The following is an 18,198-nucleotide window of genomic DNA, read 5'->3' as shown; positions in this document are numbered from 1 at the left end:
CTTCCCTGTAGGCGCATGGACGTTATCCTATCACAGACAACACTGTACCTCATGACTAATCTGGATATGTGTTCTTTTTGACAATGAATGCAATACCATTTTTTCCTGTAGAGTCCATCAATATTACAAGTTGAGGCTTGAATTTTTTCTTCAATTCTTTCAGCTTGAGAAATCCTGAGCATGTTCTTTCCTTTGGCTTTTGGTTTCTTCACTTAGATAATATTTTCTGTAAAGGCTAATTCTCCTTAATTTGCAATGATTATGTGAATTATTTACTTATCAAATAACCTAGTTTTACCCTTTTAATTACAGGTATTTGGTTTAAGAAGTTGATGATTTAATTTAGCCAGCATATCCATTTCTTTTGATCAGCACTGATCAAATCAAACCTAACAAAAAATAATTTGAACCTCTTTAGTCAAAGCATGAATTACTTGGGTTACATCACTGAGTATCTCTCCCTGATAGGCTTTGCCAACTGTATTATCCTAAGCACATTTGAATTTGTCCCTCTTGGAAGGAATTTAATGACTCTTGTCTTCTGATTAAGCATAAAGGAAAATAAAATTAAACAAAAAAACTTTAGAATCCTGAATAGCATGTTATTGATAGAGATGAGGAAGTTGAGAAAGAAATTGAAATAATGTAGATGATGATGTATGTAGCATCAATCTTGTTTCATATGATTTACTACTTTGTAGGCTAAGCCACATCACAATCTCTATGGGTTTGATGGTGTTTTCTTTTTAACCCTTTATAACTCTCAAAGCTACTGTCCTTATGTAGTTGAAATAACAGGGATAAAGCAGGGGCATTAGGTTGTACTGTGACATGTGTCATGAGCAAAACAAGCTCAAAACCATAGGAGTTGAAAAGGGAAAAAAGTCACTTTTGGCTAAGGGGATCAAAGAAATCATAATGAGAAAAATGATTTTGAAGCTTAACTTTGTAGGAGCAAAATTTGGATAAACTTATGAGGTCCAGTAGAGTTTTGCCTAGTGGGCTGATGCACTGGACTGCAAGGTTGGTTTGAACTACAGGTTGGTGGTTCAAGCTCACCAGCCTCTCCTCAAAATCTCTATACAGGTGGCTATGGGTTAGACCAACTCCATGGCGCTTTGCTACAACAATAATGAGGAGATATTTTTTCTCTATTGTATCTCATTTCTGTTAAGAAGTCTTAATTACCTCTAATTGTGTAATCCAAACTCCTTAGTCTAGTGTTGAAGATTTAACTCCATTTTGATCTTTCAAACCTATCTGCTTCACTACCTCCTTCTTCCAACATTGATCCTTCTTGCCTCAACCAAATCGGGGTAACCAACTTCTTCTGCCTGCGTTGTTTTCCCCACTTTCCCAGGGCCCTTTCATTGAGTGTTCTTACATTTATTCCTTACTGATCAGAATCTCACTCATCCCTGTTTCTCCAACAGCAACTCAAATCTTACTGCCCCCAAACATGTTTTTATTTTTCTGGCATTTTACTCTTGAAAACAGTTGATTTGGTTTATTATAAAATGTCTTATCCTATTTCTCTCAACTCATCTGTCTCTTCTGTGACCTCTAGCAAAACTTTAGACTTCTGGGGTCAAGAAAATAAATGTCTTCCATATATTTTCCCTCCTTGAATCTGATGTGGTGGGTATAATATAAAAATTAAGGGACAGCTTAAAGAAATGTTTTTCTTTGAAGCCTTAGTAAATTCCTGGACTAGAATTAGTTTATTTATTCCATACCATGGTCCTCCACGTTTATGTCAGCTTTATTTCACGTCTACTTTCTTTGTCCTGAATGACTGTAGTCTATGGTTTTTGTTATGTTTAACTCTCTAAGTCTCAACATATCATTGTTGTTATTAAGTGCCATTGAGTTGATTCCGATCCATAGCGACCCTGTATAGGGTTTCCAAGGAGCAGCTGGTGAGTTTGAACCACCAACCTTGCAGTTCAAACAGCTTTACAGTATGGCGCATTAACCCACAGTGCCACACCAGGACTCCCAACATATCATAGGTATGAGTAAATGTCATCCCACTTTTCAAACAGGGGGAAAAGATGGATCCTTATAACCCTAAAACCAGGGAGCTCAACATAAAAGCAAACGTTCTAGAGTCCTGAAGTCATCCTTCGTCTGTATCTGCTATTTCCCTCTGGACTGTGCACTCTGTTACATGTCTAGTGTACAGTGTTGCATTGTTAGCATCAAGTTGATTCCAACTCATAGCGACCACATGTGATAGAGTAGAATTGTCCCATCGAGTTTCCTGCAATCTTACAGGAGCACATTACCAGCTCTTTCTCCCATGGAGTAGCTGGTATGTGTGAACACCAATCTTTGGGTTAGTAGCTGAGCACTTAATTGTTGCCCCACCAAGGCTCCTTAATGGATAGGTACTTGATAAATGTTCCGTAAATTGGAAACATTTCATCATTGTAGTAAGTCTAAGGGAATCCGAGCCTGATCCAAGAAACAGATGACGACGAGATAGTGTGGCACAAGCTACTTATCAAGACCATTGGGACCAATGTATTGACAGTCCCATAGTAGGAAGTTTCCAGACGCAAGCAGTGCAGAGAATCACCAAAAAGGGAAGAGGGCATAAAGAACACTGGGAAGAGGAGAAGGGAGGGGTGGGAAGCCTGCTCAGACCTGCTAGGTGATGTTCTAAAACAGGGTTGAAGGGCAATGGCATCCACTGGGTCAGAAAGCGCCAAGGACAGCATCATCCTAAGGTTCATATAATTACAGAGTTTTTATCTTAACTGGGGCAGCAAATGTTAGGTGCAGAGTTTTTTGATTGTTGTAAAGACAATTTGATGTGTAGAAATTTAAATTTGACATTAACAGGCTTCTTTGAGCTAATGGGCCTCAGCTTGCTATGAAAAAGAAAACAACTTGGGGCAACTACATAGAGGTCATTTTTTTACTCATTTATGTAACAATCATTCATTCAAATGAATGATACAAAACAGTATTTCTTAACAGAGATACTATTGGCATTTGGGACTGGACAATTCTTTACACATTGTGGGATGTTTAATATCCTTGGCTCCTACCTACCCCTCAAACCCAATAACATATTTCCCAATATCCCCTAGGGGACAAAGCTGAGAATGACTGATTTGGAAGCAAATAAAATTTAAAAAAAAAAGGAAAAGTAAAAAGAGGCAGGAATAATTGATAGAACTCAACTGGGATAACCAGAAAGAATGAGAGTCCTTTTCTGAATAGTTGTTAGATTCTTAAATCATAGAGACACATGAGTAAACCTACGCTTCTTCAAATCAACCTCATTCTTTTGCCTCAACGTATTTAAGGTCACAGCACTTTTGTAATAGTAAACCAGAATAACATTCCATAAAGAGAAAGGAACTGTGAAGTGAGGAATTGCCCTGACCATGGTGGGGGCTGGCCTTTGCCCTTCGCTGGTAAAAGGCGAAGAGCCTTAGTGGCACAAAGTTAAGTCCTTGGCTACTAACTGAATGGTTGGCAGTTTGACCTCACCCTGTAGCATTTTTGGTGATTCTCTGTACTGCTTGCTTCTGGAAGATTTCCTATTATGGGACTGTCACTGCATCGGGTTCCGATGGCCTCAGTGTTGCATAGCAAGCTACTTATTATCTCATCTTTTACTTGATCTTGGATTCCCTCATATTTACTGCAATAATCAAAAAGATTGGTAATCTGTTCCCATAAAGATTACAGCCTAGAAAACCCTATGGACCAATTCTCTGTCCTATAGGATCTTCAAGTCAGAATCAACTCACCAACATCCAATGGCATGAAACCAGGACTTAGATGAAGGTGTAGAATAAGAGCAAGATTCAAGAGCAATTAGGTCAATGAATGACTGGTTGAAAGAGTGTACTCAAAGGCTGAATGGTCAACAGCTGATGTCAAATTTGTGGGAGTGCACAGGAAGGATGTAGGACTCTCTCATTTTTATTTAACATTTTTGTTAATGGCTGGGAGGAAGATACCTATGATCACTAAATGTGTAAAAGAAATTATCAGGTAATCATCAAGATTTTAAAAAATCATAATGGACTGGAACAATAGGGCTAAATTTAGCAACAGGAAATTTTCAAAGGATTGAAATGTAAAGTATGAAGTCAGAACTCCAAACCCAAGCACATGTGCCCAGGCATCTAGCAGTACTTACATAGAACACAAAAGAGCCCTAATAGTATTCACAAAGCTTAAGAGAGAAATAAGAGAAACACATTATATACAAAGAAATAGGTCATGTACCCATCCCTCTGTGCACATCTAGGGTCCTTCGGTATTCAACTCTGGGTTTCACATTCTCAGAGAGGTCTGAACCATGGAGTGCATTCAAAGGAAAGTGACCAGGGAGAAAAAGAGCATTTGGCCTGATGAAGAGAAGATCCAGTATGACATAAGGGACTATAAAGAACTGCACATAAGAAAAGGTTCCATCTGGTGCTGTGTTAGTCTAAAAGCTGGAGCTGGACTTCCAAGAAGAAGTTATGGGAAAGAAAGTTTCAACTCAGACTAAGGAGCCATGGTCTCTCAGTTGGGCTAGTCAGTTATGGATCAGGTTTTCTTAGAAAGACCCTTAAACCCAAAGCATTCAAGCCAGGGCATGAGTCCTCCTTAGATGCAATGTGGTATCAGAGATACAAATATAAATGTCATGTGGATGTTTAGACCAAAGAGCTTAAATATCTTTGTCAAAAGATTCTAGGGGAAGCAGTTTTCAATGACTTGTCTCTTGATCTTTATTGTTGTTAGTTGTCATCAGGTTGGCTGTGACTAATGGTGTCCCCATGTATGCTTGGTCCTGTGTCACCTTTATGGGTTTTAGTATGCTTGAGTCCATTAATGGGGCCACTGTGTATTTCAAATACCCTTCAACTTATGGGGATCATTTTCCAGCATTCTGTCGAATCATATTCTGTTTGATCCATAGTTTTTAGACATAGTTTTTTTTTTTTTTTTTCTTGGTCTTTTCCTTTTTTTAAAAAAAAAAAAACAAAACAAAAAAAGGCAGGGGATGTGACTATAAGGGTAGAGAACAAACCTAAGCTCCAAAAGTGGGTGTCAGCCCAGCTCATAGTCTTCTTCGTCCACATTCACCAGCAGCTTGGTGGCTTCATGGCCCACAGCCTGCTTAAGGGAGTCTGTGATAAAGACACCTTTCAGTGCCTCTAGTAATGAACCATTGATGTAGTCGCGTCAGAATGCATCGAGGTAGGTGAGCTCAGAGAACTTGATGTCACAGATGATGGAGCCCAGGTCCCGGGATTTGAGGATGATGTTGGCCTGGTTAAAGCATTCAAACTGGTGTTCAAGTGGGTCCTGCTTGTTGGAGAAGACATTGCCCTGCAGAGCAGTCTCGTGCTGGCAGTATTCAGCCTGAACCCACAGTCTGATGTCACATGTATGCTTTTCCTTGGGATCTGGTGTCACTGACTAGTGTGTCTTAGTCTGGAAGTTCCTAAGAAACCTATCCGCCATTGGTGTCGCTGCTCATATTCGAAATACTAAGGGCATCTCTTCCAGCAGCATAATGACACACAAGACACCACAATACAACAAACTAACAGGTAGATGGTGGCAATCTTTAAACAGATACCTGAAATAAGAAGAAACTATTTGATAGTACCTTGGTCTTTTGCCTTTTAAAGTTCAAACAAACAAACCCACTGAATCTCCCATACAATGCTGAGGTAGAGTCCTGGTGTGGTACTGCCAGGATAATGCGCTGGATCACAAGGTCAATTTGAACCACAAGGTTGGCAGTTCAAACTCACCAGCTGTTCCTTGGAAACCCTATATAGGGTCACTATGAGTCAGAACTGACTCCACAGCACTTAACAATCACAACAACAACATTGAGATGAGATTCATGAAAAGATTATGACTCTGAAAAGATTTGCATGGCTATTTTTACCTCTTGACGTTATTACTCACAACAATAATATTTCCAGATTTACAAGGACGATAAAAGACTTTTTTTTTTTTAAGTTCACATTTGACTCCTTCTACAGCACCTTTTGAGCAATAGTAATAATTAGGAAGTTAGATGCTCAGTAGGAAATGGAAAAAGTTGAAGGTATCTCTTTTCTAGCTTGATGCTTCAGCGAAACAGTCATAAAGTTGTCATTGGGGATGTGTGAGTGTTTGCAGTCTGCTTGACATATTTGCTATCTAGGGCAATTTCTGGACAAATGTCAGTTCAAGGCTATCGAAAATGAACAGTTGAGCCCATGATAAGGAAATCTCAGTGCCTTTTCTTTTAAGCTAGTTTTCCACTTTCTTTTAAAAAAATGCCTAAATGCCTCTTTGACAAAGATCTATGGCTATGCATGATGAGCTTCGTGTTTCAGCTACATTCAAGGTTTTGTATCCTCATTAAGGAAGGTTTTAAGTGAAACAGAGAGAGGCAGTTGGGAAAAGTTGGCTCCTAATTTGTGCAACCCACATGGGCAAGTTATTCAAAGGGCACTCGAACAGCTTCATCAGAAATTAGCGGGATTGTGGATGGCAAAGGGTATGGTACTTGTAATGGGTGAGGCTTCAGCTTCAGAAGGGCCGGTTTTGTAACCAGAGGTAGAATGAAATGAACTTCTGGAAGAAGGAAGCACTCGTGACCGAGCCAGTGGAGTACTGAGTATCCTTGGAGTACAGTTTTTATATTAGTCATTTTTCATCTGCCAACATGTGGGATCTGGTGCCAGGCACCTGGCTGGATGGTGCTAGGGTAGCTCTTCTAGCTCTGCCAAACATATGGTGAGCATTTGGAAAGGGGTTTGTGAGGTCAGCCTCAGAGTCCTCACTGCCCTGTGGTGGTCAACATTTGTGCAAATAGCTTGCCGTCCACCTGCTTTTCGGTAGAAAATTTCCTATTAGCCGGTCCTGATGTTATGGTAAGCAACTAGCCTGATAAGCAAAATGAAGCCATATATGGCACAGGTGAAACTGTGTCCAGATGTTTGTGACTGGCTTCGCTGCCTTCAGGTCACTGACTAATATTCTTCATAGCCTAGTACAGAATAGGCGCTTAACAATGGTGATGTGATTGCTTCCTTTTAACATTTGTGCCCCTAGTGGTAAGGAGAGGGTCGTTCACCCACTTCTCCACCTCAGCTCTGGCTCCATTTTGTGTTCCTCATTCTGCCTCAGCTACTGGTCTCCAGTTAGTACGTTGTTGCTAGGTCTTATCAGGTCATTCCCAATTCATGATGACTCCACATGGAACAAAATGGCTGCCCACTGTGGCACCACTCCCATGATTAGTTGGTGGTCAGGCTGAAAACTCTGTGGAAACTTATAAATCATCATGTTGTTGTTTTGGTAAAGTGCCATTGAATCCGTTCTGCCTCATAATAACCCTGTATAGGCTTTCTGACAAGCAGCTGGTGAGCTTGAATCACCGCCCTTGAGATTCAAAGCCACCTTGCAGTCAGTCCAGCACCTTAATCCACAGTGCCATGCCAGGATTCCACACGTAAACCCCCATTGAGGGACAGGTGTTGACTGTGTATGAGATTGTTGTCTGGGAATCAAGCCTGGGGTTCCAGAGGATTCTACCTCTTTCTTTCTCAGAGTGTTTGCACTTGCCGACAGCGCTTAGCTTGTCACCTGCTCAGAGCAGCCTTCCCTGACCATATAGTGTAAACCAACTCGCCTGTTATTCTTACTTCCATCATGTACCTTGTGGTTATAGGAGTGATTCCTTGCCTGTTTTCTGCCTTCTTTTCTAGACTGTAAGCCTCCTGAGGACACTAACCTTCCATCTTGCTCAATACAGCACTTATAATGCAATATTTGTTGAATAACTGAAAGTTCTGCAGGGAAATGAGTTTCAAATGCTGGGAGAAATTCACTGTATTCTCCTTAGTCCACATGGACTGTGCAAACTGCCCCCAAGTTACTCAGTTTCTGCATATAGGTTTTGTTTTAAGGGTCTGACTGCTGCTGCTTGGAATACTGTGTTGAGAAGGATTCTGAGGCTGTGTCTGCAATTGCTCATGTTGGTTTAGTCCCTTGCCTTGATGTGTCTTTGCATATCCCTACACTGTACTGCCATCCCGCCCTTCTCAGGGAGCATTGTCTTTCCAAGAATGTGCTCTGTAAGGTACCTTTGGAGCAGGAGCAATTGTGAAACAAACTGTTCATAAGACTCACATGAAATTGGGAATTGGCCCAGTGTCTCTTCCCAGTCCTCATCTGGGTGCCCCCGGTTGGTTTCACTATGATTAAAGGGTAGTGTTCTGGCTCAAACACCAATATTCTAAACAGGAGATCCCTCTCAGAAAGTTTTATATCCTCTCTCAGTGGGCATATTTTTCAAACCAGGAAACATGAGGAAATCAGATATAGTAATCCAGAGTTCCAGAGACTTCACCAGTCTCTTCCCCCCCCATTGAAGAACACTGTAGAGCTCAGATTGTCATGTTTTCCCCTGGTCCCTCTCGCTTTTGGGGTTCTAAAGAATTAACCCACCAAGTCGCTGTTTCTCAGTCACATGGAACAATAAGCATTCATTTAGAATCTCTTTTATTGCAAAGCAAAAATATGCTTCAGAGAGAGAAGCAGGTTTTTCACCGCAGTGGAGTAGACCTGGGAGCAGTAGGAAGCATAGATTAGATGAGGTCAGAGTGAAAGTACACTTCTGTCTCTGCATGAGGAGAAGATGTTTTGGGATTGGGGTGCACTGGCTTATAAAGGTATGGGGTCTCTTCCTCCAAGAGTAGGCTAATACATATTAATTACGAAGAGTGGTATGTTGTCAGCTTTAGACGCTGTCTTCATGGGGTCATCTTGTCTGCCTGTGACCACCTACTTCTATCAGGGTTTCAGGTTCTGATATCCTTATCTCTGTCTCCAGGCTAGTCTTCTCAGTTTTATCCTTCTTGTTGGACTAGAGATGTCTTCCCCACTTTCAAGGGAAGCCAGAGTATGAGAGGCCCAGGGCCCCTAACTTGGCCCTGATAAGATTAGATGGAGCCTGGGGGAAGTGGTAGTGATATCAAGTAATTGCTGAGGACTGCCTGGAGGTTGTAGGTGTCCCCTTGGCCCTTTGTTAGGAAGGCTACATCTGTATTCCAGCTTGGAGATTGAGTTCATTCACAAGTTAGGTTTACTTGTCTGTGCTGCTTTGTCATCCATTAACCCAAAATTATTAACCCAAAGAGAGAGCCAAGATTTTATCAAATGGATCCAGGAGTACATGAAGTGCCAAATACTGCTTTTAATTAGCTCTGTGGCATTAGTTGAATGATTTAAGGTCCTCCAAGACTCAGGGGTGTCATCTGAAAATTAAGAATGATGATCTTGCTTAGCCAGTATATTGGGAGGGAAAACATTTGACAAATTCTTCTTTTAAGTCTACCAGGCGTCAGACACAGCAAACAGTGAATGTACGGAGACAGATATGTGGCTGTAGTTTGGTGGTTTCTATCACAACTGTAGGTTCTAGACAGTATGGTCAAGGGCTTATTATAATTTGAAGAACAAACAACTGCTAGATGTGTTCAACTGATCCCTCTACTGAACTCTGGGAGGCATGCTATTGCTGAAGGGAGCTTTCACCCAAAATGCAAAGTGGACTTCCAGCTGTTAACCAAAATTGGCCTCATGTGTTACAAAATCCAATTCACAGTACCAGGCTGAGAAGAAATATTCCCAATGAGTACACTATGAATAAGTCATGTTTACACTTGTCTCTGTACATACCAAATGCACCTCAAATGGAGAAACAAAATCACATGCAGTCAAGTTGGCTTAAACTAATGGTGAGTCCATGTGTGTCAGGATAGAACTGTTCTTAAGGTTTCAGAAGTTGATAGGCAGACCTTTCTTCTGAGAGGACTCAAACCACCAACGCTTTGTTTAGCTGCTGAATGTACTGATTGTTTGCACCATTGAGAGCTCTCTTATCCCAGCTCTTGTTGCTTCTGTTCCTGCAGTGCCTTGACATGGAGCTTCCAGAACATTCTAAATAGTGGCCAGCCTGGAGGCAGCATAGCAGCTCCAGGAGGTACTGTGTGGAGGCTGTTTTTCTCAGCTACACATATCATATGACCCTCCCTTTGATACCTTAATTAAAATCAACTTTGCCCAGGACCAGGATCCACCATTGCTCTTTGCTGAGCTGCTCCTAACAATATGTGATAGAAAAAAACTGCAAACATTAATGTCTAACCAATTACATACAGTAGTTTTCCAACAGCAGACTTGTAGTCTAGAAAACCTGAAATACACATCTTGATTTGTTCAGATTTTATAAGATACATGGGATGCTCTGAAGATCATCTCATATAGTCATTTGAGTAATATCTGGTCCACATTGTAATGCTGGCAAAGTTTCATACACTGCTTTGGCAATTGGCTTGACAATGTGATACTTTAATGTATAATTGGATAAGCAATTGGGTTCTGCTATAGTACAGTGGTTTGGCATAATTATTTTCCAGGGCTGTGATTTTCTAGTTAATAAATACTTTTGAGGGTTACAAATTCTTACACATCAACACTCTATACTCCTTGGAAGTGGGATGCCACTAATTAATGTAAGAGCTTATTTCAGCAATTTGGTTCCACTCACAGCCCTAAAACCTTTTGCTTTTAACTCAAGTAACATATGCTTAAGGCAGAGTTTTGGCAGTTAACCAGATTGTGAATACTTAGTTGACTACCTGAAGTTCTACTTGTAAGGGCAATGAATGGGGCTCGGCTCTATCTCCACAAAAGGAAAATGCATAAAGAACCTCAAGGGTTTTAGGGAAGCACATGTGGCAGCTAGGCATTGATTTTCCAAGGTCATGGTCTCATTTCCCCGCTTCTAATCCCACAAGGTTTGTGGTTCCAGTAAACCAGCCTCAGAATCTCTGTATATACAGGTTCACTATGAGTCAGAACCAGCTCCACAGCACTTAAAAACAACAACTCTTTAATGGAGTTCTGATGCGGCACTGTAAGATAAGCACTGGACTGCTAAAGAAAAGGTTGGCAACCCTGACTCACCAGCCACTCCTGGAAAACCCCTTACAGGATTGCAATGAGTCGGAACCAACTAGACCGCGCTTAACAACCCTTTAATACAGAGAGCTTTGGTGACACAGCTTAGGTGTTTGACTGCTAACTGGGCAGTTTAAACCCACCAGCTGCCTGCCCTGTGGAAGAAAGCCCTGGGCAATCTCCTTCCATAAAGTTAACAGCGTAGACAATCCTGTGAAGCTGTTCTACTCTCCTATAGGGTAGCTACCAATGATCTGTCATCACGTCCAACACACAGACAATTACTAAACCCTTCACTTTCCTCTTCCTCAAGGTCCCCGCACTGGCTTCTCTACTTGAGATATTCTTCCTCCCAGCTCTTTGCTCAACCAGCTCCATCTCATTATTCAGATCTCATTTTAGATGAGATCTCACTAGCGAAGCCTTCCTTTCAATACCCTTTCTAACTAAAGCTCTCTTGTTCTGGTGGTCCTACAGTAGCCTCGAAATGGTTTACGCTTCATTCCATTGCTGCTGCCACTAATATTCTACATCCTGGCAAATCTTTTTTTTCTTGTTTTCCTTCAAAGCTCATATAATATGAAATTATTTAACCCCCTCCACTCCTAAATCACAGATATTTGGTATATCCATCTTTATATCTTTCCTGAGACCTAGAACAATACCAGGGATGCATAAGAAGGCTTCAAACAATTGTGGAAAAATTCCATCATCTTTCTATTGCATTTTCCCATGAAGTCTGTGAAACTGCCTCATACCATGTGTCCAACAAATGCTTGTTAGTTTGAATTGAAACTAGTGATAGAGAAGAGCATCTAAAATATGAAGGATTTACTTCTCTATTTAATGCAACTTTTGAGAATTTACTTTTGTAAATGCCTGTATAAACAGAACCATCAATCCATAGAAATGGTTTATTTAATCTCTCTGTTCTTGATATTGTTTTATTAAGCTAACAATAACTAAATATATGAATGTATTTCATTATATGGAATCCTGGAATGATGACACCCAAGTGTATATTCAGCTGCTTTCTTCTTGAAGAAGAGATATAAAATAGCAACATTTATATTTTTCCCTTCCTTAACGACAGTTTGGCATTTTACTAAAGGTTAGTTACAAATTCTGGAAAACATTTAAATTATTGTGAATCATTCCTCCTGCTGAATTCCATTACAGAGCTATAAAAAATGTCTACAGCCAAAGCTGAGTGTGAGCATTGCATTGAAGAATTAATCAGTAGCCACATGCCTTCCGACAACACACTCAATACACAGGAGGGTTGCAATTTCTGAATCAACATGGTACCAGTACATCATCAGGTGTAACGCAAGACGACATAAACATCCACAGTCCCACAGGTTATAACTGTTATTATTGTTGTAGAGTGCCTTCCAGTCAGTTCTGACTCAGTGAACCTGTATAGGGTTGCTGTGGAGCTAGTGGATTTGAACCTCTGACCGTGTGGTTAGCAGTCCAGTACTTATCCTATAGCACCATCCCAGGAGACCTAGGTTATAATGGTTGGTGGTGGTGGTTAAATGCCACAGAGTCAGTTCCAACTTACAGCAACCCTGTATAGGGTTTCCAAGACTGTAAAAATCTTACAGAAGAAAGCCTCACCTTTCTACATAATAGAATTCAGAAATTCCATTTGGAGATTGGGACATGCATAGAACACAAAATAGCTTTCCACATGCATATAATCATACAGTGCATATATAACCCATAATACATATGTCTTCATAGTCGTAAAAATGTCATGTTTCTAGCTTATGTATACTATCATACTTTCTACCTAAAAAGTATACTGGAGAACAGTGAATGCTAATACTTGTAGGTGATAGCAATCAATCTCCTGGGTTTCTTGAGTGTTGTAGTTTCATCCCTACTTAATTTTCTTTCAAAGACATCACCATGAGGTTCATCATGGCAAAGCCAGTGCTAGTGACAGCAACAGAGGCAAAGGAGAAGTATTGATTTAGAACGGAAACAAAAGATTATTAAACACAATGGTGGAAAATCAGTGAATGCTATTGTTTGGGATTTGGGCATGTCTTACTAACAATCAAAACCAATTTGTTTTGATGATCTTCAAAATCAAAGGAGAAATTCTCTAAGCTACTAAAGGATCGGCTCCACTGAAAGTTAATAAACAAGTTTAATAAAAACATGAGAAGGACCTACGTCAGGTATGGAGAAATTACAAGGGAACCCCTCTCAGCACACTGAGGACTACTGTTAATGCATGATGTATATTGTAAAGGCAGAACCAGTTACCGTGTTCTCACAATGACCAAATCACAGAATGTCCTATTTCACAGAACCTTTCTTGGTGTGGTGCATTGTATGGTAAGCTCTCAACCACAAGGTTGACAATTCAAGTCTATCAGCCACTCCTCAGAAACTCTATATAGGGTTGCAATGAGTTGTAACCACAACAACGGCATTAAACAACAACAACACTGTGGATGTTAAGTGGCTCATGACTGTATTTTGATCAGAAATCCTGTTACCACTGTTAAGTGCCGTTGAGTTGATTCTGACCATAGCTTCCAAGGAGCTGCTGGTGAGCTGGAGTCACCAACCTTGCAGTTCAAATGACTTTGCAGTCTGATGCATTAGGCCACAGTGTCACACCAGGACAGCTTCAGGTACATATATACATAATTTTTTTTTAATAATCATTTTTCAAAGCTGTGTAGAAATAGAATTTCCACTCAAGGAGCCAGTGCAAACTGGACTATATGAAGAACAGGGCAACAGGACTGAGGATAGCTCAGGGCATTGCAGGGACAGAATAAATATCTATTATGCTAAGAATTGGTCAATAAGGTAAAATTTATCTGAATTAAAATGGTTCCATTATAGCCCCCCAATGCAAAATGTTACTGGTGTTGTTAAGTGCCATTGAGTGGGTTCTGACACACACAGACCCTATAAAGGGGTTCTGACACACACACAGACCCTGTAAAGGGTTCTGACAAGTGACTGGTAAATATAAACTGCTAATCTTGCAGGTCAGTGCTTATTCTACAGCGCCACACCAGGACTCCACAACAGAGATCAACACATAGGGAAAACAGCATAATGGCAAGGGAGACAGAGATTGGAGTGATATGTGTACTTGCCAGTGAAAGGTGACGACCACTGGAAGCTAGGACGAGGCAAGGGAGGTGCCCATCTAGGCCTTGGGAAAGAACATGGCCCTGCCAACTCCTTGCTTGTGGACTTCTAGTCTCCAGACTGCGACATTTAATGTCTTGTTTTAAGCCATCTGATTGGTGGTACTTTGTTATAATAGTCGGCAGGAGTGCCCGTGTGGCACTGTAGGCTAAGGCGTCAGACTGCAAATTTGTTTGAAATGCAAGGTTGGTGGTTCAAGCTCACCAGCTGCTCTTTGGAAATCCCATACAGGGTCACTATGGGTGGGAATTGACTCAACAGCACTTAACAACAACCTGTGATTATGTGCTGTGCTGTCTTTGTTAATCACTACCACCAGTATTTATATGTACTGTGGTGTGGGTTCCAACTCATAGTGACCCAGTATAGGGCTTCTGAGGCTGTAAATCTTTACCTGAGCAGAAAGCTTCATTTTTTTCTCATGCAGAGCTGCTGGTAGATTCGAACTGTTGATCTCGAAATTAGCAGCCCAACTCACCACCCAGTACATTACCAAAGTTCCTTGAGGCAAAATAGCCATGCCTTTTGGATTGCCTCAGGGAAACTGAGCTCTGCTCCAGATTGCAGCATGTTGGATTTCCAGGTTACCTTGTAGGGTGTAAGTCTTGCACCCCAGTGTCTCTCCTGAGCTCCCTGTCTTCACAGGGATTAAACATGCATTCAAGGGCTCCTTCAATGGGTCTGCATCCTAGTGTTTCTATGGAAAGCCTTGTGGCCCAAACACCCTCTTGACAGAGTGTGGCGCTGTGGGTTAATGCGCCAGACTGCAAAGCTGTTTGAATTACAAGGTTGGTGGGTCACGGTCACCAGTGGTTTCTCAGAAACCTTACACAGGGTTGCTATGGGTCAGACACTAGATGGTACTTCACAACAACAACAACAAACAGAAGAAAAGCAGTGCAAGAGCAAGGTGTTTGAAGTGGGCTGGGATACTTGATGATAGAGTTACTTCTGTTTGTGTGTGTATTGGGGGGGACTCTATGTATGCGCATCAAAATGTATTTACATCTCCCAAACCATTGTTGTGTGTGGGGGGGTGTTCTATATTTATGAGCATCAACATACATTTATATCTCCCAAACCACTGGTTTTCAACAGTCACTGCGCCTCAGAAGTTTTTTTTTTTTAATACTCAAATTCAGGAGGCACCCCTACCAATTAAGTCAGAATCCCTGGGGTGGGACTCAGGCATCCATATTTTTGAAAGCTCTGCCAGCAATTCCAATAGATAGTCAGTGGTTCTAAAGAGAGCCTCATACTGTCTTATAACAGGGAACCTCATACATTTTTAAAACCGTCTCTTGCAGAGCTTTGGTAATATGATTCGTTTTTGTTTTATTTATTTCTATTTCTCATAAACAACTTCTAAGCATTGGCACAATGTTGCCATCTGTGAGGCATATGACAATAACAGACGGTTACCTAATAACTAGGAAGGCATTAATGTTCAGAGGCTAAATGATTTGGATTCATCTGGTATGATCTGTGTTGATGAAGCTACTTAATGCTTGATTTCTGTGCCTTTCGATGGGAGCACCATAAGTGGGAAAGCCGTATTTTCTGGGCTTTGCATTGCTTTTTTTTTTTGTCATCCTACTGAATTGCTACAAGATGGATTTATAACAGACCTAAAACTAGTTTCAAAATGAAAATTAGTTCTGGAGTAGAAGAACAGCAATCCCGTTTGACTCGCCTGTAGCAATTGCGTCATATCTGCATTTGCAAAAAAGAAAATGACTTCCTAATGCGGTTTTCTTCCACTCTGGAGAATTAAATCTATGTGGCAAAATGTAAAACCACTGTGCTAGCAGCCAGATTCTCAACAGAAGATCCATGACCCTCATAAACATATTAGTGGCCCAGTTATATGCTAATGAACCTCATTTAGGCTCAAACTCACCCTGAGTGGAAATACAACTCAGTTGGAGAGCAAGGCACTTTTGCTTGTTCCCGCCCTGTTTTGCCTTCAGTATCAAAGTTTGTTCTGAAGTCAATAGAGTAATTTCTCTATCTGCTGCAAGCTGACAGGGTGGGTGAGGGTCTCTTGGTTAGATAGGAGTGTTTGGAGCCTGAGATACCAAACTTGACTCTCTTAGTTCCTTGTCTTTTCGCTGGGTTGACAAATTCTTTTTCAAGTTTCTAGTTTTTTGAGTCAATACACTCAGTGACTGACGTAGGATAACCAAACTCTAAATGAACAGACTTCTGAAAGATTTTTAAGTGACTCAAGTGCCTAAAACCAATTGTTAATTGTTTGCTTGTTTCATACTCATGTTTCATACTCAGATTAATGATGATAATTCAAGGGCCATGAACACTATTTGGCTGTTTTGCTTTCCTGAACAAAATTCCAAGCAGATAGAAGAGACACTAAGGCACAGAGTTATTGTTGCTGTTAGGTGCCATCCAGTTGATACCAACTCATAGTGACCCTACGCACAATGAAAGGAAACACTGCCCAGTCCTGGGCCAACCTCACAAGCGTTGCTACATTTGATTCCTTTGCTGCAGCCTCTGTGCCAATCCATATAGTTGGGGATCTTCCTTTTTTTCTCTGAACCTCCATGATACCCTTCTCCAGGGACAGGCCCCTCCTGACAATATGTCCAAAGTATGAGAGACGAAGTTTGGCTATCCTGGTTTCCAAGGAACTTTCTGGTTTTACTTCTTCCAACACAGATTGGTTTGTTCTTGTGGCAGCCCATGGTACTTTCACTATTCTCCTTCAGTAGAATAGTTCAAACGGATCAATTCTTCTACTGTCACATTATTTACTGTTCAACTTTCACTTGCATATAAGGTCACTGAAAATACCCTGGCTTAGTTCAGATGCACCTTAGCTGTCGAACTGACTTTGCTCTTGAACACTTTAAAGAGGTCCAGCGGTGAGGATTTTTGTTTTCTTTACATTGATGTGCAACCCATAGCCAAGGCACAGAGAGCAGTGGGTAAACTGCAGGCTACCTTACAGGAATGATGGAGAATGGAGTCTGCCTATCCCAGGGAGACAAACTCAATGCTTTCAGCTCTGGGGACTAAAACAAATGAGCAAGGTGCACTGAGCATGAGAACAGTAGGGAATATGGTGAACCGGAGAGCATCTAGCCCCCAAACGATCTGGTGGGCCATTCTCTAGTGTCAGCTCATCATTTGACAGGATGGTGAACGGGCAGAATGCAGAGTACGATGGATACTTTATTTCAGAAGCTGAAGGTGTGTATTCCACGGTTCTACTCAGACACACATCATTACTCCAGGGCACCTGGTTCAAGAACCTAGGACTTTAACCTGAAGGGCCTCTGAGTTACTGAAAGGATTCTGAGCTTTTAAATCTATTGTAAAATTTTGACATGCATCTAACATGGTAAATGCACACACCTGCAGGCCTCTGATTTGCATGCTCTGTTGCGTGTTTCCCCCACATCACTTGTTCAGGATGATTCCAAGGACCCATTAAGGAACTGGTGCATTTTTTGGTTTCTCTCCAAAGCTGCAGAAACATGACAAAGACGAGGACTCCCCGGCAACTTGGAGATCGGAGGAGGAAATGATGGCGGAAGCTGCAGCGCTGCGTGTCTACTTCCAGTGATGCAGGTATGGGCTATGCGGACAACCCAGGAGGCTCGGGAAAAAAGGGGTTCTCTGCTGAGAGGGGGGCTACACAGCAACAACTGCACATCATTATTGGGTGATGGCTGCAAAGATGCAAAAGCTGAGGGGAGCCAACCAGGGCTTTGGAAGGACTTATTCCCAGCACCCCTGTCTCCTCTGTCCTCGTAATCTCTACCACCTTCTACACAACTGTGTTGTCTGTTTACTACCTTTCACCCCAGCCCCTATCCAATCCAGTCACTGTTGAAAAAGGTCAGACCTTTTAAGAGAATCACAGGGCTCTCAGCTTAAAGTCTTTTATGTAAGACAGCTATCCAGGTATCCTGGAGTCAGCTCTGATCCGTGGTGACCCTGTGTATGTCCCAGTAGAACTATGTTTTGTAGAGTTTTCACTGGCTGATGTTTCACAAG

At 41.4% G+C, this 18,198-nt stretch overlaps 1 protein-coding gene across 1 annotated transcript in view; it reads left to right on the top strand.

The window, feature by feature from the left end:
- LOC102822436 (bis(5'-adenosyl)-triphosphatase-like) overlaps positions 1–17,764 on the top strand; it is a 1,401,568-nt gene extending 1,383,804 nt beyond the window's left edge. Inside the window, exon 5 of the mRNA XM_006862124.1 lies at positions 17,666–17,764. Within this exon, the coding sequence (XP_006862186.1) occupies positions 17,666–17,764 (99 nt within the window). The remainder of the gene's footprint in view (positions 1–17,665) is intronic.
- Positions 17,765–18,198: the final 434 nt, after the last annotated feature.

Source organism: Chrysochloris asiatica, unplaced genomic scaffold (genome assembly GCF_000296735.1).
Source record: "Chrysochloris asiatica unplaced genomic scaffold, ChrAsi1.0 scaffold00046, whole genome shotgun sequence".
Taxonomy (NCBI): Eukaryota; Metazoa; Chordata; class Mammalia; order Afrosoricida; family Chrysochloridae; genus Chrysochloris; species Chrysochloris asiatica.
This window is presented reverse-complemented; position numbering and strand designations above follow the sequence as displayed.